Source organism: Onychostoma macrolepis, chromosome 13 (genome assembly GCF_012432095.1).
Source record: "Onychostoma macrolepis isolate SWU-2019 chromosome 13, ASM1243209v1, whole genome shotgun sequence".
NCBI lineage: Eukaryota > Metazoa > Chordata > Actinopteri > Cypriniformes > Cyprinidae > Onychostoma > Onychostoma macrolepis.
In genome coordinates, this window is record NC_081167.1 from 392501 (window position 1) to 417689 (window position 25189).

The following is a 25189-nucleotide window of genomic DNA, read 5'->3' on the forward strand; positions in this document are numbered from 1 at the left end:
ATAATCATGGCTCATAGGTGTCGTATGTCATGTTATTCCAGCATTTCTGGGGCCCGGTGGCAAACTGGGGCCTGCCCATCGCCGCTATCAGCGACATGAAGAAGAGTCCAGAAATCATCAGCGGCAGAATGACCTTCGGTACGTAACAGAGCAACAGCTTGCGCAACAGCCTGCGCAACAGCCTGATACTGTGAGGTCAAAGGTGAACGGAGGTGTTTTCACTCTTGTTTTCCCAGCTCTCACCTGCTACTCGCTGCTGTTCATGCGCTTCGCCTATAAGGTTCAGCCCAGAAACTGGCTTCTGTTCGCCTGCCACTTCACCAATGAAGGGGCTCAGCTCATTCAGGGCAGCAGACTCATCAAATTCAAGTAAGACCTTTCACACTTCATTCTGATTTCTAATATTATCTCATGTTTATTGTAAATATGAAACTGGCTTATTTCTGGATGTGTTCAGGTTGTGTACTATTATAAGGTAACAGATTGTCTGTTTCTCATTGTGTTCCTCAGCATGGAGAAGAAGATGGCCAAATGATAATGGTTTATGTGCACAGCGGTCACGGTCATGCTTTTTAGGAGATCCACCAATCTGTACTGCAACATCTGATCTGTTTTAACAATAAATATTCATTCGTAAACTTGGATGATTTGTTTTATGCTATTTCCTCTCTGTTACACATATAACATTTTAAGCCTTATGACACAGCTTTGAAGCTTGCGGTTTGTATGTAATGTAGAAATATTTGATTAATTTATTTCCATGCATAATGCGATCAGTGTATATGTTAAAAATTAATATGGAGAAAATAAAACATGTAATAATGCTTTTGCTTTTTTTTTTTTTTTACTATCTATCTATCTTTTTGTCTGTCTGTCTATCGATCTGTCTACAACCTGAATTCCAGAAATGTTGGGACGTTTTTATATTTGAATAAAATGAAAACTAAAAGAATTTCAAATCACATGAGCCAATATTTTATTCACAATAGAACATACAGTAGATAACATAACATAAATGTTAAAACAGATACATTTTACAATTTTATGCACAAAGTGAGCAAATTTGATGCCTGCTACAGGTCTCAAAATAGTTGGGACGGGGGCATGTTTAACATGGTGTAACATCTCCTCTTCTTTTCGAAAGAGTTTGAAGACGTCTGGGCATCGAGGTTATGAGTTTCTGGAGTTGTGGTGTTGGAATTCTTGCCTGATATAGGTTTCCAGCTGCTGAAGAGTTTGTGGTTGTCTTTGATGTATTTTTTGTTTAATGATGCACGAAATGTTCTCTAAAGGTGAAAGATCTGGACTGCAGGCAGAACAGTTCAGCACCCGGACTCTTCTACTAAAAAGCCATACTGTTGTAATAGCTGCAGTATGTGGTTTTGCATTGTCCTGCTGAAATACACAAGGCCTTCCCTGAAATACACGTCATCTGGAGGGGAGCATATGTTGCTCTAAAACCTTTATATACCTTTCAGCATTCATAGTGTCTTCCAAAACATGCAAGCTGCCCATACCGTATGCACTTATGCACTGCCATACCATCAGAGACGCTGCTTTTGAACTGAACGCTGATAACATGCTGGAAGGTCTTCCTCCTCTTTAGGACACGGCGACCGTGATTTCCAACAAGAATGTCAAATTTGGACTCGTCTGACCATAGAACACTTTTCCACTTTGAAGCAGTCCATTTTAAATGAGCCTTGGCCCACAGGACACGACGGCGCTTCTGGATCATGTTCACATATGGCTTCCTTTTTGAATGATAGAGCTTTAGTTGGTATCTGCAGATGGCACGGCGGATTGTGTTTACCGACAGTGGTTTCTGGAAGTATTCCTGGGCCCATGTGATTTGAAAGTCTTATAGTTTTCATTTTCTTCAAGTTTTAAAAAAACGTCCCAACATTTCCGGAATTTGGGTTGTATCTATCTATCTATCTTTTTGTCTATCTATCTTTCTGTCTATCTATTCTTCACACAAAGCTATCAAAGGCCTTCAGAAGACATTACATAACAGTTATGTTGTTGTCATGATGGAGATCATTCAATTAATGTGCAAAATGGTCAGGATATTCGCGTTCTATTGAGTAAAGGCATAGAGCTTTTTGAAAAATGTGAGGGAGAATAAATGATGACAGGATTCATCCAGCTATGCATGAAATACCACAAAAACCAACTTGCCCAGACCACTTTGTTACAGAACATTTAATATTTGACAAACATACAATAACACTGAAATAGCTAACTTGCAAGTGATCAAATTATAATACATTGCTTAAAGAATACATAGAAAAATGTGACTTATTCAGTGCAAACATCTACAGTAAACAAATCCTAGCTCCAGTTTCAGGCATGTGGTGTTAATCTGGCTTAATTTTCTTCTGCATGCATGAGAAATCATTCACTTCAACTTTAACTTCACTAACTAGGAGCGAAAGAATCAGCGTTTCATAAGTCGTCAGCAGTGACTGTAAGATTAACGGGATTCCCCAGGACCAATGCCTCATCTTCATCCTCCTGCGATGAACAAGAACATAGTAAAAAATAATGTACTAATCCAAGTTTAAATCAATGTAAAAATGGACTCAACTCCTTAGAAGGAAAACACTTCATATGCAGCCTGAACCATGGCTAAATGGCAGCACAAAAAGAGCACAGTTACTCGCCTCATCTTTTTCTTTGTAGTCTTTCTCTGTGCTTCTGTACGATACCACATGGATGAGGGTGTATACTCTGTAATAGGAAACAACAGGGCTTTACATCTCAAATAATCAAGTTCCATATATGTCTGTGTGTGTATACTGCCATGTAAAAGTTTGGGCTCAGTAAGATTTTTAATGTTTTTAAAAGAAGTCTCTTATGCTCATCAAGGCTGTATCTATTTGATCAAAAATACAGAAAAAAACTAATTGAATTGAAATTTAAAATTTTCAGCATCATTACTCCAGTCTTCAGTGTCACATGATCTTCAGAAATCATTCTAATATGCTGATTTATAATCCATGTTGGAAACAGAGGGGGGAGCTGTGAAAGAACATTTTTTTCTTTTCTTTTCTTTTTTAAGAAATTAGTACTTTTATTTAGCAAGGATGTGTTAAATGGATAAAAACTAATAGTAAAGACTTACATTTTTAGATTTTTATTTTACACAACTGCTGTTCTTTTAAACTTTTTATTCATCAAAGAATCAAAAAAGTATCACAGGTTCCAAAAAAAATATTAAGCAGCTCAACAGTTTAAACACTCATAATGAATCAGCATATTAGAATGACGTCTGAAGGATCATGTGACACTGAAGACTGGAGTAATAATGCTGAAATTTCACAATATTACTGTTTTTTTCCCCCTGTATTTTTTGATCAAATAGATACAGCCTTGATGAGCAGAAGAAACTCCCTTAAAAAACATTAAAAATCTAACTTTTGAAAGGCGGTGTATATAATAGTAGATTGATTGTTCAGGTGCCAAAGTGGCAGTATGTGATGCGTGTTTTACCTGTGGTAAAGCATAGCCAAGAACTGGATGATGAGCAGAATGGCGAATGACAGCAGAAACATCAAACTCAAAGGCTCCACCTTCAAGGGATCTGGTGCCAGACTTCCGTTAGGATAGTACTTTGGAATATTGATGCTCAGAACCTCAGTACCAATGGCCTGAAGGAAGAACGTTGCTACAATCCATAGGACATTAATTATGAAGTACAAAAACACTGCCTGCAAAACAAAGAGAATAGCTTGCATTTAGTATATAGAGTTACTGTCCAGGAGCGATGAAATATTCGCTTGCCAACCTTACCTTGTTCCGTAGCGACTTTAGCTCACGTGTCACTTCCTCGAGATGAGCTTTGTCATCTTGAATGGGTCGTAGATAACGCTCTAACAGTTTATTCCAGAAATCCTGTTCATCCTGGTAAAATAGGAAACATATATTTACATTTACATTTAGTCATTTAGCAGATGCTTTTATCCAAAGTGACTTACAAATGAGGACAATGGAAGCAATCAAAAACAACAAAAGAGCAATGATATACAAGTGCTATAACAAGTCTGTTAGCTTAACGCAGTACACGTAGCAAGGTCTTTTTTTTGGGGTCTTTCGTTAATTGTATAATAAATAAAAAGAGAACAGATAGAATACAAAAAGATTAGAAAAGCTAATGTTATTTTTTATTTTTATTTTTTCGTTTTCTTTAAGAATAGAATTAGAATAGAGAGTGCTAGAGTTAGAGGGTCAAATAAAGATGGAAGAGATGTGTTTTTAGCCGGTTCTTGAAGATGGCTAAGGACTCAGCTGCTGGGATTGAGTTGGAGCAGGAGGGAACAGTTAATGTAAAAGTCCGTGAAAGTGATTTTGTGCCTCTTTGGGATGGTACAATAAAGCGACGTTCACTTGCAGAACGCAAGCTTCTAGAGGCACATAAGTCTGAAGTAATGAATTTAGGTAAAGGGCTGCAGAACCAGTGGAGGTTTTGTAGGCAAACATTAATGCTTTGAATTTTATGCGAGCAGCTATTGGTAGCCAGTACAACTTGATAAACAGTTTTTTTTTTTTAACTGATCGTATCGGCTCACCTAAGCTCGGACATTATCTTACATCAGCTGTCATGCTACTATTGTACAGGAGGAGGCGGTATGCGCCTTTAAGTGGGGTTTGCCAACCGCCATTAAAGTGTCCCTATTATGAATTTTAAAAAATGACCTTTCATGCAGTGTGTAACACAGCTCTGAGTGAATGAAAACATCCTGCAAAGTTTTAAATCTGAAAGTGCAGATTTAAGTTATTGTCTCTCAAAAGAAAGAGTCGACTCTAAATCATTAAAACAAGTCATTTTTAAAACTAATCCCAAGCCCTTTCATGTTGACGTCAACATGAAGCATATATTGCCCGCCCACTTGTTGTGTGTGCAGTCCTGGGTTAAAACGTGATTTTCGCGTTGGTCAGAATGAAAATGCTAATTCATTCTTTGCCACTAGGTGCCGCTTTTGGAGCGGTAAAAATAGCGGTTTCCCCGGTAACGCTGTACACAAAGCAGCATGTGCTCACAAATGCTGCTTTATCAGGCATTACAGGCGAGATGAAATGAAAATGAGACCAATCACCAGTCAAACACACCTGAACAAGCTAATCTGTCTTCAGGGTTCCTGGTGGGACCACCCCAACTCTAAACATTTTTGAACTCCTCCTAATCAGACACACCGGAATCAACTCAACAGCTCATTAAAAGAGACAATATCTCCAGTATCTCAAAAGGATGGATCGGATAAGCGAGACATCCAAAATGAGTACTACTGGGGTGCCTGCAGGAACAGGGTTGGGAAAACTGCACCAGAAAGCCACAGACAGGCTCCTTATTGGAGCAAAACTCTGCAAAGTGGATCTTGAGGGCCAGAGTTGCCCAGTCACAGTTTTAAGGGGGTAGTTTATGGTTAGCTGGAGTTAAGGTAAGTGTTGATGCATGGATAGGAATGGAGATCCAGGAACATGTCATACTTCTGTAGATCTCATTAGAACACAAACCATCCAGAAATCATTACCTCAGATAGTTTCTCAACCTGTGGAGCCACAAGGGTTCTTTCGATTGCCCTCTTGACACGCCGCTCCAGTCGCTGTGCTCCGTTCTCGATGCGGTTGGTCTTCATGATGCGCCTGGTGGCTTCGTTCAGAGCATACTGCAGTTCCTCCAGCTGACTCACACTCAAGATGTCCTCAGGACCCACTTTATCCCTCAGCTCCTCGTTCAGGGTGTCGCTGAGAATCAGCACCAGTTCCTCACACAGATCCTCCTGGTTCTTGTTTCTCAGTGTGTATCGGATCTGCTCCTGAAGGTTTCTCTTCAGATTTGCATATGTCAGTTTCTTCAGGAACTCTGTCTTCACGGGCTCCACCCAGTCTGTCCATTTGAATAAGAACAACGTAAACAATAATTCAGTGCACAGACCAACTCTACACTCAAAATAGTGTACATTTGAGAAGTTTATTTGAATCAGAGAATCTCGTTCCGTTACTAATCTGAGACACCTGTTTAGTTCATAGAATACTGTACTGACAAGATGATCATGAAGCACGTGTGCTAGATAAGAGAGATACCTGTAGGAATGGATTGAAAATCACTGGTTTATGATAAGATGTCATCTCTTACCACTCTCAGGCACAACTTCTTTTGTTTCCAGAGTATCGTAATCATTGTAATCATAGTCATCGTCGTCATCATCGTCGTCATCATCAAAGTCTGTTTCTTCATAAAATGTGTCGGCTTTTTTCTCAAAGCTTTTGGAACTCCCACTGTAAGATTAATTTGAAGCAACAGTTGAGGAAAATATAAAAACTTTTCATCTGCATGGCAAATGTAATGCTAATACATTTTCATTGTCTTTACCTTCTATCAGAGCAACTGTCTTTTTCCTCGTTGTCCTTGTTGAGATTCTCTTTGGACTCGTTCCTCTTACGAGGCATCTCTTCGATGTAGTCCAGGATGTGTTTGTTCGCATCTAAGCTGCTCTGAACTTCATGGGTGCTGTGAGCCTTCGGCTCCTCTGGCTCTGTTTTGGCAGCAGGTGTGTTTGGATTGACGGCTTGCTGGATTTGTTGAAGGACTAGATTTTCGGTTTCTTGAGTGACTTGGATTTTCACATCCCAGCAGCACATTTTGCAGTCACGACTGCACACAGTACCCACTTGCTTTTTCTGCTCCTTTGCCTTGTTGGTTTCTCGAGTGCCCCAAGATACAATGTGCATGTTGACAAGGGAATATATGGTGAGAAGGAGATATCCACTAGGAATGCAGATGAAGTACATCAGCCCGTAGATAATCAAAGTGCACTCCTGAGGGTGAAGGATGGCTGTCACCATGTACAGGATCGCACCAGACACCAGGAAGAGTCCAGTAGGAGTTATAAATGTTCCCTGTTTAACCATGTCACCTGAAATAAAATGCGCAATGAAATGGGATATCACCGAGCGTGTTTTGAACACACACAAAAAAAACTAAAAATGATAATTAGCAATGATTACCAATAATGGAAAAGAAGGATGCAGTCATCAGGAATGCATATATGACACTGAGAATGGCAGCAATTGTGATTTGGAAGTTGGGTTTAGCCACAAAACATATGAGCATGTAAACAGTTGGAGGTACAACAGCAATTATTATGGAAAGAGTGCCTTCAATTCCAAAAACAAATTGGAACGCTCCTAAAATGGAAAAGAAAGAGAAAATTAGCAGTTTCCATACATTTATATATTCACAGAGACTATTTTTGTCAAGGTCATACCAGCCTAAGACATTCAGGTTGGTAAACCAAGCTTTGTCTTGCATGTTAACCAGCTCAACCAGGTCGCTACCAGATTGGGCAATACACAAGCCCTAAACAGGTTGACCAAATGGTCTACCAGGTCAGCCTCAGCCCCATCAGAAGATGGTTTAACTGACATTTCTAGCAAGGCAGTCAAACCTCCATAATACGTCCTTATCTATTCTTTGAATATTTACCTGCTACCATGAGGGTGACAGAGGCAGGTCCCAGGATGGAGGAAGCCACAGTGAAGATCTGATATAAGATGTAGAGGATGGATATGGAGGTGTTCCTCTTGACCGTGTCTTTCCCGCTGTGGAGCAGATCGAGAGTGTTGGCCAGTGTTGAAGGACCCCATCGACGCCTCTGGTTGTAAAACTCTTTGAACTCTTGCGGTGAGTTGGTGAAAGCATCTGAAGCAGCGTTATACTCCACCCGCCAGCCCTGCTGCAGGAGAAGAGTGCACAGCCAACGGTCCTCACCTAAATGTGAGCGGATGAGTAACATGATGAACTGGTGAAGCATAGTGGAACCTGACTCTCAACATTCAAACAGAATCATCTACACAGAAACATCAGATGCAGTAAGTCTTGCTAACCATCTACTATACGGAACAGAGGCACTGAAAAAAGGTGTTAACAAACAAGTTGATGTAACCTTATCATATTTATTAAATTACATTGCTAGCTGCTTCTGAATTTTTATGTAAAATATTAGATCAATGTCATATGTGTAGACATTATGGGCCAGATTTACTAAACAGGGCAAACTAGCATTAGAGCGCAACACAGACGCAGCCAGATCATTTCGATAATGACCAGCGCAATCTACCAAGAGCAGCGCAAATTACCACCTGCTTTAAGACATGTTTTTTTGGGGTGTTAAATAGCGGCACAAATACCAGTAATTTGACGAGCACAAAGATTAGTAAATCGCATTGCGTGATTAATTTGAATACTCTCCTCCCATAAATTTTGCGTCTGAAAGGGAAAGCCCTACAAATGCATATTCAATAAGGTCAGGCGCAAAAATAACTGTGATAATTTATTTTAATAATAATTTCAGAACTAATTTTTCACTGCACATCTTTAGAAAATCCTGACAGCACTATTTTAATGCCAAAAGATGGTTAGCGTTGACGCAAGCTGTTAGTAAATCTGACCCTAAATATTCTTTGTTAGAGCTGCAGTCTGTAAGTTTTGCCTCTTTGTCGCCATCGCTGTTTGAAAACCTGGAATTGCAGCTGCCTGAGGAATTATCTTCCTTGCGTGGGATGTGCTCCGGCACGGCTTCAGCGCGGATTAATCTAATGTTTTGAGGTGAATGTGTGGCAGTCAGTCACCGCACCGGTGTGGATGTTTACTGTACTTTGCAATCACAGATTCTAGCCTACATCTTGGAATATATGACCCGAATAAGAATTTTCACCGTATGTTGTCATCTGAACAAGTAACAAGTCTGCTAAGTTTGTTCAAACCAACTGAGGAAAAAAGCATTACAATAAATCACACTACCAATGGTGATTAAATCTAACGATCGGTTAGCTCATATCACATCAAACCGTGCAAATTATTATTATTGTTATACATTACTCTCAAATTATTCATGTTAACAACATAAGCATTGTGTGACTATGAGTATAGTGTGTATTAACGTGAAGATTTAAATTTATGTACAGTCTAATCTAATTGTCATACCATTCAAATTTCATATTAAGAAATTCTTTTAACCCAAAAAGCAAATTATGCTCCCTTCGAACTGGTTTTCTTTAAAATACAAATCTTGTGTAATCCCACTCAAATTAGAAAACATTATTAGAAGCTAACCGTTGTGAATCGGGCTAAAGTAAGGTGATAGTTTTGAACACTGGCTGGTTATGTACTTGCTCAAATATTGATTTCGGATCATTTTTAACCCAAAAAATGTACGGATTGCAGCTTTAAATATTAACAGGTAACATGGCATTGACATGTGGGATAAGCCTTTTTTTTTAGGTATTCCCATGCAGTAGGGTGAAATCAGTCCCAAAAGAAGATACATTTTCACCCATTAGGCATTTACAAACACTGCAGTACTAGACATGACAAGTGTCAATACATACCAGGAAAAGGCTAATCAGATATACTGTATGCCTCATTGGATGACAAGATAGTAAAGACAGTAAAGACAAATGTCTAAGATAATGTAACTGCAAGTTATTTATTAAGCATAAACGAGACTTCTAGTGGATGGTTAGCATGCTAGTGAGATATCCAATGCTATAGAAACAGGGTTTACCTTGATCATACTGCACATACTCGGAGGCTCGTGTGGCTTTGGTGGTGTATCGCTTCAGGACGTTGTCGTCCATTAGTGCAGATCCTCTGAACAGACTGAAACAGCCTGGACTGCACAGAACCGAGCCGAACACGTGCTCCGCCGTCTTCTGAAGCCAGTGACCCACTGCGTACTCGAACTTCTGATACCACACCATTGGGCCTGAAACATGGGGACGTAGAACATGAATTGCTGTCTTGAACAATGGAAAAATGGAGTGTAGTGCGCAAACTGCATGTGAGCATTTTTATATTCAGGTCATGTCTTTCAGATAGCTGAGGACTGTTATCATATATGCTGGGTGTCATTTATTGTTGAGATTAGTTTTCTGATCATCTCAATGGCTCTTTCTAGTATGCAGTGTTAATATAAAACTGCAGTGATTGCCTGGAAGTGTTTATGTAAGTGGACTTTGTATGTTGATCAGCATTTGAATAGCAGGCCTATAAAAGTGCACGTCATTATCTGCTATAGAATCTAGACTGCAGCTTCTTTCTTCCTTTAAGTCATGTACAGGTTTTTGTCAGTTTTATGTAATACTGTTATGGAATTTTACATGCTACATTCCCTATAAGCAAAGGTTTTTTCAAAAGATGACAATTTCTGTTCACTTGTTTGATTTTTCTCTCTGAACACTGATGATTTTTTTTACCCATTCCAGTGGGGTGGATCCGTCCACAGGCTGCACCCACGGTGTCATACATTCTCAGACGATCGACGAGCAGTATCAGAGCGGCGGGTTGGAAGTCAGTGTCTCCATCCAAGGCCATGATATATGTGTTCTCATCAGATATATGCCTCCTCTTGCTGTCATTGTCATAAGAAGGTAGCAAATAACTCTCACCATCTAATGATATGAGACTGGCACGACACGGGTTGTTTTGTCTCTGTAAGAACACACATTGTCAAAAACAGTTATCTTCAGCCATCCCAGATAGCATGCAGATGTGGGCTACTTAAGGCAATGATACAGCACTGCTGGCCTTCTTATGGCCCGTACAAAATGGATGTTAGCCTGAAGTGGCCCACATGTAAAATAGCAAAAATGGCCCAAATGTATCAAATCACAATGTAGACAAAGATGTGGTGTTCACAGCAATGTGTAATCTGAATGTGACCCTAAAGAGGCCCATGTGGTAAATAGTAAATATGGTCCAAATAGTGCCAACCAAATGTGGTCCACCTTTGGCAAACAGGAGCGGACTGCTCAAGTGCCATCATTCTTCAGAGTATGTGGGCCAGAGAAAGGTGTTGGATCTGGGCCAGAATTAAAATCAATGTGGTCCAGATTTGGGCCAGTTCTCCTTTATTTGGCTTATTCATGGCTGACATTGGGTCTTCCTTTGATTTACTTGTGGTCCAAATCTGGCAAACAGGAGCGGACCGCCCAAGTGCCATCATTCCACGTGGTATGTGGGCCAGATGAAAGTGCCAGGTGTGGACCTGATCTGGGCCTCAGGAATTTTGCAATCTGGGATATGTGCTTACTAGGTCATCTGTTTCTAGGTTTGCCTTGGGTCAAAAGGGTCCTTCTTTGTGTCTCTCTAGATATGGCTCGGGTCCCTCCTTCAATATAAGTATTTGGGACCTTTTTCGTCCATGTTTGATCATTTTAAAGCGGTATGATTTATCCACATGTCCCAAAGGAGTATAGGGGTTTATTTGAATCGGTAAACCAACATATGAGCAATAGCAGTAGCGAAGCTTGACTTATCCAACATCACTAGTGACCGATGCTCAATACTAAAGGAAAGTCAAACAGAAAAACTTACTGTTATTTTCTGAGGGTTTTTGACATTGTATCCTTTCCAGCCAAGCAGGTAATACAGGTACATGATCTGAAAACACACATGCTCAGTCAGATTCAGGTAAATGTTCAAAATTAACAGTGTTGCAAAGACTGTATTATTTTTCATACTAAGGAATACGATTTTGAATGTTCACCTGTGACCATCTCTTTTTGTTTCGAATCAGTTGTTTGTCTTTAAGGTGGACGTAAAGCATGTTTCCCTCTGGCATGACAAACACAAGTCGACCACCATATGGTGTTTCAATGATGGAAACCTCATCGGGCTCCTTATTTGTAAATACCCTTGAAGACAAAAACAGTGAAATTTAGTTTACAGTTTATCATTAACATCAGTCTGCACAGACAGAAAAAGTTTGCCTTACCTGTACACCTCCATGACTACTTGTATAAGGTCGCAAACATAGGTGTTGACAAGCTTTTTCTCAGTGTCTTTTTCTATCATGAAGGCATCATCAACATAAATATGGCACTCAAAGTCAAAGCAGTCCTTGTGTTCCTCCTTTGGATCGCCTCGGTATCTGTCCAGTCTGAAACCAACAAACAAGCCAAAAGAAAATGAAGAACTGCAGCCGGTTGTTTAAAACCCCTTAGGTGAAGAAAAGCCTTAGCGATCATTTACAGCTAGGTGTTTTCTTTACTTAAGGGGTTTCATCCAACTGGGCTTTGAGCTGAAATATATTTGTTATACTCATCCATCACTGTATAAATACCTGAACATTGAAGTCATGATTTTCAGCATCTCATCGTATGTTTCATGCCACATTGTTGCACAAAGGTAAATGACACAGTTTTCCACTGCATCGTTGCCACTACTACATGACAGAAAGAAGGAAACAGTCAGATTTTGACTAAATTCATGCACTTGTACTGAATTATGTGTATAATTTCATATACATCATGATTTTTATATGTACCTCTCCTTGTTTGCCGTACGAATGACTTTCATTTTCGTGTTCAGCAGCATAGAGAGGTCAATGAAGGCAGACTCATACAGGCGGCGTACGAAAAGTTGGGACGTGCGTTCGATCCTCTGCACCTTGATTTTCCACACGTAATACGTGCACGAGACCAGGCCGAGCCACATGCAGACCCCCTCCAGCGCCAACATGGAGAAAGGCCACATGGCATTCGGGTTGTTGAGTGACGTTTTGCAGATGCTATAGGAAATTTCCAGCATCACGACCGGGGTGGTGTTGACGTCTTTGAGAGTTTCAAGTTCGTGACAAAATGGCCAGAAAGGAGTTTTAACTGTAAAATTGTTACTGGAGGTATATAAGTTAGCAGTTTGTGATGAAGGGACCAAACTCTCGGCTTGCGTCAAGAACAGTATCATGCCCAGGATTAGCGTCGCTGGACCAGTTAATGACACGGGCAGAGCAAAAGCATACGTCATCGAGTGGATCTTGCAGGCCACGACTCCGAACCAGTGACAGGCAGCAGAGCAGAATGCCTGCAGGAAAAACAGCCCAAGGCCTATCTCTACCGTGCCTTTACCGGCTTTGGTGAAAGCATCCCAGTTAATGCGAGCATCGGCTTCAACGATCACGCAGTAATACAGAAAGTACACCCCCAAGGTCAGTGCTATTCGAATGAGGCTGGTGAACATATAAACGGCGTCTCTAAAAGTGTCCAGTTCGCTGAGCGTTTCCTGAATGTTTGTGCTGGCCTGAAAAGGGTTCTCCCACCAGTTCAGAGAAACCAGCAGCGTTGCAAAAATTGCAATGCCTACATAAATGTAGCAACCTTCTACTTGTCCTGGCACATAAGAGGACTCTCTCACGTAGTAGTCGACCGCCAGTAGAACGTAGCCGCTGAGCACTAGGATGATGGAGCATATGGGGTAGAGGATCATCCAGCTGTGCGTCTGCAAGCGGAAGGCGATCTGAAACACGGCTGAAAGGATGCAGATGCCTCCAGGGATGCAGAGGTTTGTGAAAACGTCAAGCTTAGGCATCACAATGAGCACCAGGATCGCGGTCCCGACAGCCACCAGACTCTCAATCACACACATCTGCAGAAGCATTGACAACAATCGTTACATGTGTACACTGAGACTTCCATAGCATTCAAGCTACACGTTTCATCGGTTCATGCATGTTTGAAGTACATGAGCTAAGAGTTACTCCTCTGCCATCAAGTCATCGTTATATAACAGCATGAGCAGACTGAGTCAACGTCGAATGCGAACTGATCGTCCGGTATGTCTAACCTGCTGGAAAATCCAAATAAATTCAGCTTGGTTTGGCATAAGTGGTTGATTAACTGGACAACCAGTTCTCTGGGCTATGGGTATCTTGGTGCAATTGGATCAGTTGTACATCAAGAGAGTATGTCAGTTCACATTTTAGCTTTAAAATTTTAATGGTGGTGCCTTAAAGGAGGGGTATCCAACTCTATTCCTGGAGAGCTACCGTCCTGTAGAGCGTTGGTCTTCAAACCTGCTCCGGGGGACCCACTTTCCAGCTCCAAACCTAATCAAACACACCTGAACCAGCTTATCAAGGTCTTCATGATCACTTGAAAAGTCACAGTCCAGGTGTGCTGAAGCAGGTTGGAATGAAACTTTGCAGGACGGTGGGTCCCCAGGAGCAGGGTTGAAGACCTACGCTGTTGAGTTCAGCTCCAACACAATCAAAGCCGTTCAGGGTTACTTGATAAGTACAGACTGGTTTGTTGGAGCAGGTTGGAGTTTGCAGGAAGGTAGATCGGCAGGACAGGGTTGGAAACCCCCGCTTTATAAGAATAATGTAACAAATTTCAGATGTTGTGTGTACCTAACATTTTTTCATTAGTCATCAACATGCTCAGTAAACACTGCAGGTGTTACGATGGTCTTGCACATGGAGATGTGCCTTTGATTTGACTCACTCCCACCTCACAGTACTTGAAGTCATTTCAAGTTTGATTTGGACTTATCAGAAAGCAGTGATATCCGAGTAAGTGACGTGTTTACTTTGTAATTTATCCATCTATTTCTACAAGTTTGATTCATGGGCCAATGCATCACATGCAACTTTCTTCTTTTCATTCCCCATTACCCACTTAAAAACCCACGTATTAGGAACTGTTGGACTTGTGCATGTCTTTTTCTATATAATATTGAGGAAAGGAGTGTTCTCATGTGTTAATCTGCATCTTGTCAACTCACGATTCCCAGTGTCTTTGGTTTAGGGGCCACATAGCTCTTGAAGACACACTTCCACAGAGACTTCAGGAACATCAGCAGGTTTGGCATCACTAGCACACACATCAACATCAGCGTGTAGAACTGTTTGTCCACATTGTTTCTCAAAGACACTGGACTGGTCAGAGTGGTCAAGACCAGCAGAGAGCCCTACGATACAAAAAAATGCCTTTAATGTGTTGGATCATTACACATAATCAACTATGAATCACTGAATCGTCCATGTCATGTGAGCGTGAAAATGTCAGCAACTGCAATAACAAACAAGGTCACCCAATAAAGGGTCCCACTTTATACTACTATGACCTTAACTACTATGTACTTACATTTAAATGAATCATTTGGTACAATGCACTTATTGTGCACTATACATATTTTTACAGTGTACTTATATTTTAAAGATATCTGCATGTAATTACATTTATAATTACACTGTTGACCCATCCCTTACACCTTAACCCACCCTTAAACCGACCGCAGCAGAAGTGTTTTGCAATACAATATGAACACAATAAGTACATTCTACTTATTCTTTGATGTAAGTACATAGTAGTTGAGGCCAATTAATGTGACGTAGTTACGCATTTTAATGTACTTTACATGTTATCTGCATAATCATTATTATTTTTCTTGTAAAAAATGCTTAGAAAAATGTCTTGCTGTTTGTTTAGCAGATGTGGCTTCCCCTTCATGACCCAGGTACACATAAGATTTCCTTTTTATTGTCCAATTTTGTTATAGTTTATGTTTTTGAAGTGAATAACGGTTTACTTGGCATTTGCCCAGCCTGTCTTCAGCAAGTCCTTCTTAGTATTTGGTCAATTAAGAACTGCACAAATTGCAACAATATTAATGCCTAAACTATGACTATGATAAAAGAAAAATGAAATCCTAGTGACAGATAATTTTATTTTAAATTTATTTTATTTTAAAATTTATTTTAAATTTAAATTAAATCAATGACTCAACAGTGCTGTGTGCGCTCACAGAAACCGAGACGAATGTATACGTAAGCATGAGATGTTCGTGGATTCCCGTGAATGTACACGTCGTCATGGAGACGCACAATCACTCTCTGAGTAAACAGTAACGGGCGGTGGTGCAATTATCCTCTATAAATATTTATGAGCGTGTAATATTTATGATTCACCTTGCTCATAACCCCGCTAACCAACACGAGCAGGCCCACGATAATGGACACCAAGCTCTGCAGAATTCGAAAGCATATTCTCTTCTTCTCTTTTTCGGCTCCGATCGGGTTCAGCTGGAACGGGTCCCAGGTGTCCCTGTGCAGACAGTCATTGTGAAAGGTTAAAACTCAGACAGAAGAAAAGCAACTGTGTTTTTTTTACTCTGAGGGATGCTGAATGTGACACTTGTGGGTCCCTCTCATGATTACACGTGAAATGAATGTGCTACATGTGTAAAACAACAGCTGCTTATCACTATTCTGTCATATAAGGACTGGATAGATGCCAGTGTATACATTTGCTCATAAAATGACATATTAAAAGTTTATGTCATATTTTTAACCAGTTTATATGCAATAAGGCTCTTAAAGTCGTGGTGTATATTGTGAATACAGACAGTCACTCCATGGCTTTTCGTGCTTAACAACATAAATTTATGATATGACACTTCTATGCCTTATTGCTTAATGCACTCATTTATCTTCAGTGAGAAGGGCATTCACCACGTTCACCACACACCACTGACATGTGACATTTGCTGGTTGTATACCAGTAGCTACTCAGTTTGGAGAATTTAAGAGGTAATTAAACACATAAAGACAAGACAAAAGGAATGTTATAAATATTGCCATATTACGTCAGTATTATTTTACTTATTACTATATATACTGTCTGTACACACACACACACACACACTGAAAAAACAGTATCCTAAAAATGCTTCATGTGGTAACATCTAAATTTCAAATAAAATAATGTTACGTAACATTAGTGAATCCAATCTAAATGTATTAGGTTATACTATCGATACTAAATTTAAGGGTAAGATCAGGTAGAAAGATCAGACTCTTTAACGTAACAATTACAGGTTACTTTTTTTGCACACATACACACACGCACTGAAAAAAACATGGTAAACTAAAATGTGCTTTGTGGTAAACATCTCAATTTATTGATTTTACTCAAAAAAAAAATGTTACATTAGTGAATTAACCTAAATATATTAGGTTACACCATCAAAACTAAATTTAAAGGTAAGATCAGGTGTAAATAGCTCTTTAATGTAACAATTACAGGTTACCACTTTTTACACACACACACACTGAAAAAAAAAACATGGTAACCTAAAAATGCGCTTCATGTGGTAACATCAAAATTTCAAATAAAATAATGTTACTTAACATTAGTAAATCAACCTAAACATATTAGGTTATACTATCAATTCTAAATTTAAGGGTAAGATCAGGTGTAAATAGCTCTTTAATGTAATAATTACACGTTACCACTTTTTACACACACACACGCGCACGTAATTTAATTTATTTCTAACTACTTCTAATGTCCAAAAGACTGTATACCTTTCATAGTGAAACTTTAATCCAGCTGTGTTTTACTCAAGATTAAATGAAACATTTTAAATATTAATATAAATAATCAATAAAAATATAAAACATTTTAAATCTGTTGTTTGGATGTGGTACTGTGTTGAGTTTAACTTTCAAATAAAATCACTGCTTCAACATATGAATTCAACATATTTTACCACAAAAATTCATTGAGAGCTTTCAAACTGTTACTGTAAACAGATGATTGATTATATTAATGATGGCGTGTCTTTCACCTGTGACGGCCTTCCCTCTTGCGTCCCCGCTGCTTGAGTTCCTCCATTTCCAAATGCTGACGCTTACTCCATGAAGCAGTGCTGGGTTATGTCGTGCTTACAAGACAGAGTTGACTTAAATCTCATCTTACGTTATGGGTGCAATATCAGCGCGCTCACGGCCATAAAAGAGTTCAAAGATCTGTGAGATTCATCCCAGCTGAACATCCTTATTACATCTCTGATCGGAAAACATATTTATGACTCGGACCAAAGTTCAGTCATACTTATAACACGAGCATAATATTCCATCTATCCTAATGTTAGAATATAAAGTTTTGAACATTTCATAAATATTGAAGGGAAGGACCTTATAAATCAACAGTTTCTCATTTCAACTGCTTTCAGGACCTGGAAACCCCAAAAATGTTCATGTGTCTGATGTGTCACTCGTTATATCCAATACTGCATTAATCTTAGGAACGGGAATTACACGCATTTTCTCTAAGAAATGACTTGATTCATCTATTCCTCGTGTGCAGATAATTGGCTGCTTAATTCTCATTGAAAACGCTGTTTATTTAGGATATACGGTACATGTACTGAGTCAGGTCCAAGGGTGGAGATGGGCTGACTGTTTTATAACTAATACATGCTTCTTAAGAGACAAAAAATGACGCACAACAGTTTATCACGCAGTAAATAACACTGAGAATAGATAAAGAAGACCTCTGATAAAATAAATACCTGTAGATTTAGATCTGTTATATAATAATCACGATATCTTAATAGTTTGCCTCTTTTATCGAATACTCTTTCTTTTGTGTGACACTAATATTCAAACCACACCACCTTCATTATTAGCATCCTTTTCAAGGATCTGGGGATCATGAAAGGTGGGATTTTAATCACGAAGCATGAGCTGAGCCTGCCAGCGTATTAGGGTGTAAGTTTGTGACTCTCCGTCCTGAAAAACCTTCTTTGATAGCTGTTTTATGGCTAAATGCTCAGGGAGAAGACTTTGGGAGAACTAGCAGCTGGACACAGATCAATCACAGATCAGCTATTGCCCCTTATTATTACTTAACATCTTCCTCAGCTCCAGGTATTCAGAAGGCAGTCTGGAAAATGTCTACAGAACATACATTGGCTGGGAATTAGTGCAAAACAAATAACACAATAGCCAACAACACATCTAAAAACACAATCACACGTCAGAAGACACAGAGACAACCATCAGTGACACCATCAACTAATCAGCATCTTGTCATTTTCAGTGTCCCACGGCTAAAGTCAATTTTCCAAAAGCAAAATATGAAATGCCATTTGAGGTAAGTTAAAGCTGGCAGGTGGATGACAAGGCCAATACAGGACAGGGTTCTGGGTTTGGTCCTTCACCAACCTGGTCACGGTTCTTCCTCTTCCTCATTCTTCCTTCAGTTTGTCCTCAAGTCCAGCCCTGCACATGTTCTTACAGCAATAGAGCAAACAACTCTAGAGTTGTTAAGACTGATTTGGTTAACTCGAGAATGATAACTGACAGTGGAAACTGGGGAGCATCCCATGACATTTGCATCCAGGTTGTGGGAAATATTCGTCTTTTACTGTGGAGTCCCAAATGCAACTAAACAAAACCTGATGTTTAAGTCTGCATTAATTGTAGAGTAGTTCATTTCTTTTGTTTTCAAATTGCTGTGCACTTCTGTCTTATGATCGGCAAATGCTGCTGGACATTCAAACCTCAGTTTTTGATACCTGTAAGGCTGATGATGTTTGTTTTCAAAATGAACCTTCAAAAGGACTTTCATTGCTCATTGGTCAAATGGTCTCAGCTAAGGTTTGAAGCCCTGTTATTATTAGGAACTGATTGAAATGGTCCTGTTTTGTTACTAGCGATTAATTGCCATCCACATCTAGTTAAAAAAATGTAATTCTTGAAATGACTGAATTGATGGGGTTTATCACTACAAATTATGATTTTTTTTTTCATTGGTTGCCTGCAGAGTTTAGCTCCAACCCTAATCAAACACACCTGAACAATCTCATCAAGGGGCCTCTCTTCAGGGGCCAGTCGTTCAGAAGTCATCTGATCAGATTTTGGTCATCGGATTGGATCAAATCTTGAAAATTGGTTGCTCAAAAGAAAGAAAAAAAATTCTGAATTCTGGATTCTGAATTCGGATTAGATCACAAAATCCAATCTTGGTTTTGATCTGGATTAAATCCTCAGTTTGTGTTGTTCAAAACGTTTTAGTAAGATTGGGATACTTTTGATAAAAAAACAAACAAACAAACAAAACCAAAAAAAAAAAAAAACTGGATTATTCTGATCCCAGCAGAAGAGTGGATTTCAGGAACAAAACTGTCATAAAACTTTAAAACTGGTCCAAAAAATACAACATTTGTAACATGTAATATATCCCCAAATTCCCAAACAGCTGTCAATATGAAATAAAAATATTACATTTAATTTAAAGTTTTGTTTTTTAATCACTGGTTTTAAACAACATTGGCACAATCATCAGAGAGGGACCAGTCAGAAGTAGTTATTTGTGTAAATGCAATGCAAACTAGAATGCAAAACATTGGGATTTATTTTTTCCTCCATCAGCATGTCCCTTTAGGGGCTCCGTAGAGCACTAGGAATCCAGATTTGGAAATCTGGAAAAGCGTGTATCTGGATCGGGGTGATCCAATCCGATTTTGCTTTGAAAAACCTGCACTAAAATAAGATGTGTTACCTGTTCCTGGATAGCAAAACATGGGATTTCCAAACCCAGATCATTCTGATCCAAATTAAACTTTCTGAACAACTGGTCCCTGGATCCCAAGATAATCAGAGATGGGTGAGTTTGGCCCTCCTGGCCCTCAATTTGAGGAGCGCTGGGATAAAGGACTCTCTTTGGTCAAACACTGGACATGGTGCTGTTCTATTTCTGAGTTTGAAAATGCACACGGTAATAAGAGTGTACACTACAGTAGTTCACATTGGTCAAAACAATCTGATCTGCTCTGCTGTGGCTACTAAATGATATTTTATTAGCTGTTGATGCTGGTGATTCTGTGGTTTTAGTTCTTTTAGACTTCTATTTTGATGGTCCCTTTAACACATTCTGTTGTCTATAAGTAACATTGCACCTACATTTCTACTAACTCTCATTAGAGTATTATAGTGGAGTATTAGTAGACTGGTAGGGTTAGGGTTAGAATAAGTTGACATGTACTTGCAAAGTTAAGCCCTAAACACCACTGAACGATTTTCGGCTGTCCCAGACGAAAGATTGGCATCGTGAAACAATCGTGGCCAATCAGAAATCGTGCAGTGTGTTTGAGTGTCTTTTGGGAGACCATCACAATAAAGAGTTAGCAGATATGAAGCAGACAGTCTACTAATACTCTAACAGTGTTGGGGAGTAACTAGTTACATGTAACGGAATTACATAATTTAATTACAAAATAAAAGTAATTGTAATTAATTAAACTTACTAAGAAAAAATGTGTAATTAAATTACAGTTACTTATGAAAATGTTAAGGATTACAAAGGGGGTTACATTTGATTTTTTCACACACACTCCCACGTACAGATTTAATTGATTTCTTACATAAATTGCAGTGACTGCTCTAAAATATGAAACACCAATGTTTCAGAAGTTTACAGGTGCATCTCAATAAATTAGAATGTCGTGGAAAAGTTCATTTATTTCAGTAATTCAACTCAAATTGTGAAACTCGTGTATTAAATAAATTCAATGCACACAGACTGAAGTAGTTTAAGTCTTTGGTTCTTTTAATTGTGATGATTTTGTCTCACATTTAACAAAAACCCACCAATTCACTATCTCAACAAATTAGAATATGGTGACATGCAAACTCAAAACACCTGCAAAGGTTTCCCGAGCCTTCAAAATGGTCTCTCAGTTTGGTTCACTAGGCTACACAATCATGGGGAAGACTGCTGATCTGACAGTTGTCCAGAAGACAATCATTGACACCCTTCACAAGCAGGGTAAGCCACAAACATTCATTGCCAAAGAAGCTGGCTGTTCACAGAGTGCTGTATCCAAGCATGTTAACAGAAAGTTGAGTGGAAGGAAAAAGTGTGGAAGAAAAAGATGCACAACCAACTGAGAGAACCGCAGCCTTATGAGGATTGTCAAGCAAAATCCATTCAAGAATTTGGGTGAACTTCACAAGGAATGGACTGAGGCTGGGGTCAAGGCATCAAGAGCCTCCACACACAGACGTGTCGAGGAATTTGGCTACAGTTGTCCTCTCCTGAACCACAGACAACGTCAGAGGCGTCTTACCTGGGCTAAGGAGAAGAAGAACTGGACTGTTGCCCAGTGGTCCAAAGTCCTCTTTTCAGATGAGAGCAAGTTTTGCATTTCATTTGGAAACCAAGGTCCTAGAGTCTGGAGGAAGGGTGGAGAAGCTCATAGCCCAAGTTGCTTGAAGTCCAGTGAAGTTTCCACAGTCTGTGATGATTTGGGGTGCAATGTCATCTGCTGGTGTTGGTCCATTGTGTTTTTTGAAAACCGAAGTCACTGCACCCGTTTACCAAGACATTTTGGAGCACTTCATGCTTCCTTCTGCTGACCAGCTTTTTAAAGATGCTGAATTGAGGCAGTAATTAAAGCAAAAGGAGCCCCTACCAAGTATTGAGTACATATACAGTAAATGAACATACTTTCCAGAAGGCCAACAATTCACTAAAAATGTTTATTTATTTATTTATTTTTATTGGTCTTATGAAGTATTCTAATTTGTTGAGAATTGGTGGGTTTTTGTTAAATGTGAGCCAAAATCATCACAATTAAAAGAACCAAAGACTTAAACTACTTCAGTCTGTGTGCATTGAATTTATTTAATACACGAGTTTCACAATTTGAGTTGAATTACTGAAATAAATGAACTTTTCCACGACATTCTAATTGATTGAGATGCACCTGTATAACATGCTCATCCGATAACTCTTATACGTATTTCCTATATGGGTTTATGTATATGCTTAATTTTTTAAGATGAACTGTTTTATCCAAGGCATTGTTAGATTCCAGTGTATCCTGTCATAGCTATGCAAAGATTTGATTAAAAACAAACAAACAAAAAAAAAAAAAACAGTATCATAGCTATTAAACTATTTCTTGTTAAGATTTTAAATCTGTATTTAAACTCAGAATGATTTTAAAGTAAGTCTGATTTTGTGGTGGCTGTGCTTCAAAGGGGACATCGAATGGCCATTTTCCACAAGTTGGTATGATTCTTTAGGGTCTTCTTGAAATGGTCTTCAGTGGTCATTGTTATATCTTATCTGTTATATAACATGAATAATACGCTGAGACGGGTGCAGTGTCAACTCACTTCTTATTTACTGAGAACTCTGGAAAAACTCCTTTCCTTCATTGATAACATAACATACACGGGCGGAATCTTGAGCGCCCTCTGGTGCGCTGAAACATTAAGTGCATACATTACATTTTCCTCCCCACTTAGTGTTGTTGTAATCATTTCAGTAACAATATTACACACACTTAACATAGACAAAGATAGATATATTTATTTTCCTTTTTATATGTCCCCGTGTCCATAGATATAGGTGCACATAGATTCGCCTGTATAATGTTAACACTTCTAATAACACCAAAATATAGAACAACTATGATTAAACACTAGAATCATTCAATGAACTGTGTTGTGCTTATTCTTTTTAAATTAAACTCAGCACCATGACTGTTAACATGCAAACAATGAAATTGGTTTATACCACCAAGATAAGCCTTAAGGGCTAAACCGTACTGGAAGCTTGATGGTACGTTCAGGATAGCGCTTAGTCTCTTTGGGTGGAGTGTGTAACACCACCTCCGTGTGCCTTGTGGACGAATCTTCAAGTTGTGCTGATTCAGTAGGAACTGGATCGAGACTAGGGTGTACTGTCTCTCCTGACATAGGGCAGTCCCCCAAATCTGTCAGATTCCCTCCAGGGACATCAATGGTCTCTGGACCAATCTCAACTCCATTGTCACAATCATCCTGGTGTGCCAGCATCTGATCAACATGACGCCTCCAGTGAACTGAAAGTCCCACATCGACAGTATATGATACTGGGCCTGTCTTTGCTGACACCACACCAGGCATCCACTTCTTTCCTCTCCGGTAATCCCGAACTAATACCCTGTCACCCACTGCAAATGTTCTGTCTTTAGCGTTCACTTGACGTCGCTGGCACAGTTTGCCTTGAGCTTTTTCAACCACAGAGGCAACATTCGGTTTCAACAGATCAAAGCGAGATCGCAATCTACGATGTAGAAACAACATAGCAGGTGACTCCTTTGTGGTGGTGTGCGGGGTGTTTCGGTACACCAGTAGAAAGGTGTCCAACCTTTGTTGAATGGAAGTTGATCCTTTTGAACAACGTAAAGCCCTCTTTACTGTCTGAACCATGCGTTCCGCCAAGCCATTCGTAGCTGGGTGAAAAGGTGCAGAACGTGTGTGTGTCACTCCATTGGCCTTGAGAAATGTCTGGAACTCCTCAGAGGTGAACTGAGGTCCGTTATCACTAACCAGAACTTCTGGGAGTCCATAATAACTGAACAGTGTCCTCAGCACCTGAATGGTCTTAGTAGATGTAGTTGAATCCATCACACACACTTCGGGCCACTTGGAGTGAGCATCCACTACTACCAGATACATGTGTCCTTCATATGGGCCTGCGAAGTCCACATGTATGCGTTGCGTATGCGTTCTGGCCATTTCCACGGGTGCAAAGGTGAGGGTCCAGGAGCTTTTAGTGTCTGTTGGCAGGACTGACAGTTCTTTGACATCTGCTCGACTTGAGTATCAATACCTGGCCACCAGACATAACTACGTGCAACTGCCTTCATCCTGACAACACCCGGATGTCCTGTATGTAGTTCTGCCAGCACCCTGGATCTCAGCTTAGGAGGGATAACCACTCTCCAACCCCACATGATGCAACCTTGTTGGGTAGTCAACTCATCCTTCCTGTTCACATATGGGGTGAGCACGTTATTCACATTTGTGACGGTTGGAAAACGTCCAGTTGCCACCATCTCCATTACTTGTGACAGCATGGAGTCAGCCCTTATCTCCTGACAGACATCTGCACACAACACTGGTAGGGCATCCAGCTGTTTTACTTGAAGTAACTCCACAGTATCCAGCTTAACTTGAGATGCAGTTGGCAGGGGTAATCGTGATAACCCATCCGCATTGCAGTGGTGTGCACCATCTCTGTACTGAATGTCGTAATCATAGGCTGCCAACAACAAAGCCCAGCGCTGCAACCGAGCTGCAGCCATGGATGGAATGGCTTTTGTTGGACTGAAGATGGTCGTAAGTGGACGGTGGTCCGTGAGCAATGTAAACTTCTGCCCGTACAGGTATTGGTAAAATTTCTGTACTCCAAAAACAATACCAAGTGCCTCTCTTTCAATTTGAGCATAATTTTGCTCTGCTTTGCTCAGTGTTCTTGAGGCAAAGACAATTGTTTTCAAATATAATTAATAAGAACTCAAACAAGCCTAATGTCTTATTTAGTACAATTAATAAAGTGATTTTTCCTGCACCTACTAATTGTCTAGACTCTAGAGCCTACTCAAAAGATGTGTGAGGATTTTCTGCAATTCTTTGTAAACAAAGTTGATAATCTTCGGTTAAAGATTATCTCAGTAACGATCTTTCACGCTGAGTTAAATTATCAGAGTTCATTTTGTAGTTTTGAACCTATTTCCTTACCTCAGTTAGAACATATATTAAGGCACACTAAGCCGGCTGCA

At 39.7% G+C, this 25189-nt stretch overlaps 2 protein-coding genes across 2 annotated transcripts in view; one reads left to right on the top strand and one right to left on the bottom strand.

The window, feature by feature from the left end:
* The window catches only part of mpc1 (mitochondrial pyruvate carrier 1), a 2118-nt gene extending 1476 nt beyond the window's left edge, over positions 1-642 (top strand). Inside the window, exons 2-4 of the mRNA XM_058796047.1 lie at positions 42-138; positions 237-369; positions 511-642. Of these exons, the coding sequence (XP_058652030.1) occupies positions 42-138; positions 237-369; positions 511-535 (255 nt within the window). The 3' untranslated portion in view covers positions 536-642. The remainder of the gene's footprint in view (positions 1-41; positions 139-236; positions 370-510) is intronic.
* Positions 643-2344: 1702 nt separating this feature from the next.
* Positions 2345-17460, bottom strand: chs1 (chitin synthase 1). The gene is made up of 19 exons (XM_058796534.1): positions 17414-17460; positions 15753-15888; positions 14567-14752; positions 12333-13429; positions 12129-12227; positions 11781-11945; positions 11553-11700; positions 11381-11446; positions 10261-10495; positions 9570-9770; positions 7490-7774; positions 7012-7191; positions 6377-6920; positions 6140-6282; positions 5535-5890; positions 3796-3906; positions 3496-3713; positions 2667-2733; positions 2345-2517 (listed from the first exon to the last, which is right to left on the bottom strand). Exons 1-19 carry the CDS (start codon positions 17458-17460, stop codon positions 2449-2451), a joined length of 4353 nt encoding a protein of 1450 aa, XP_058652517.1. The 3' UTR covers positions 2345-2448.
* Positions 17461-25189: the final 7729 nt, after the last annotated feature.

What these genes read in the sequence shown, in the direction of transcription:
- chs1 (XM_058796534.1), bottom strand. Translation starts at nt 17,460, where the DNA reads ATGGAGGAACTCAAGCAGCGGGGACGCAAGAGGGAAGGCCGTCACAG. An exon ending in AAGAGGGAAGGCCGTCACAG is followed by an intron (nt 15,889 to 17,413) that starts GTGAAAGACACG and finishes CTGTCTGCACAG; the next exon opens with GGACACCTGGGACCCGTTCC. An exon ending in AACCAAAGACACTGGGAATC is followed by an intron (nt 13,430 to 14,566) that starts GTGAGTTGACAA and finishes ATGCTTCTGCAG; the next exon opens with ATGTGTGTGATTGAGAGTCT.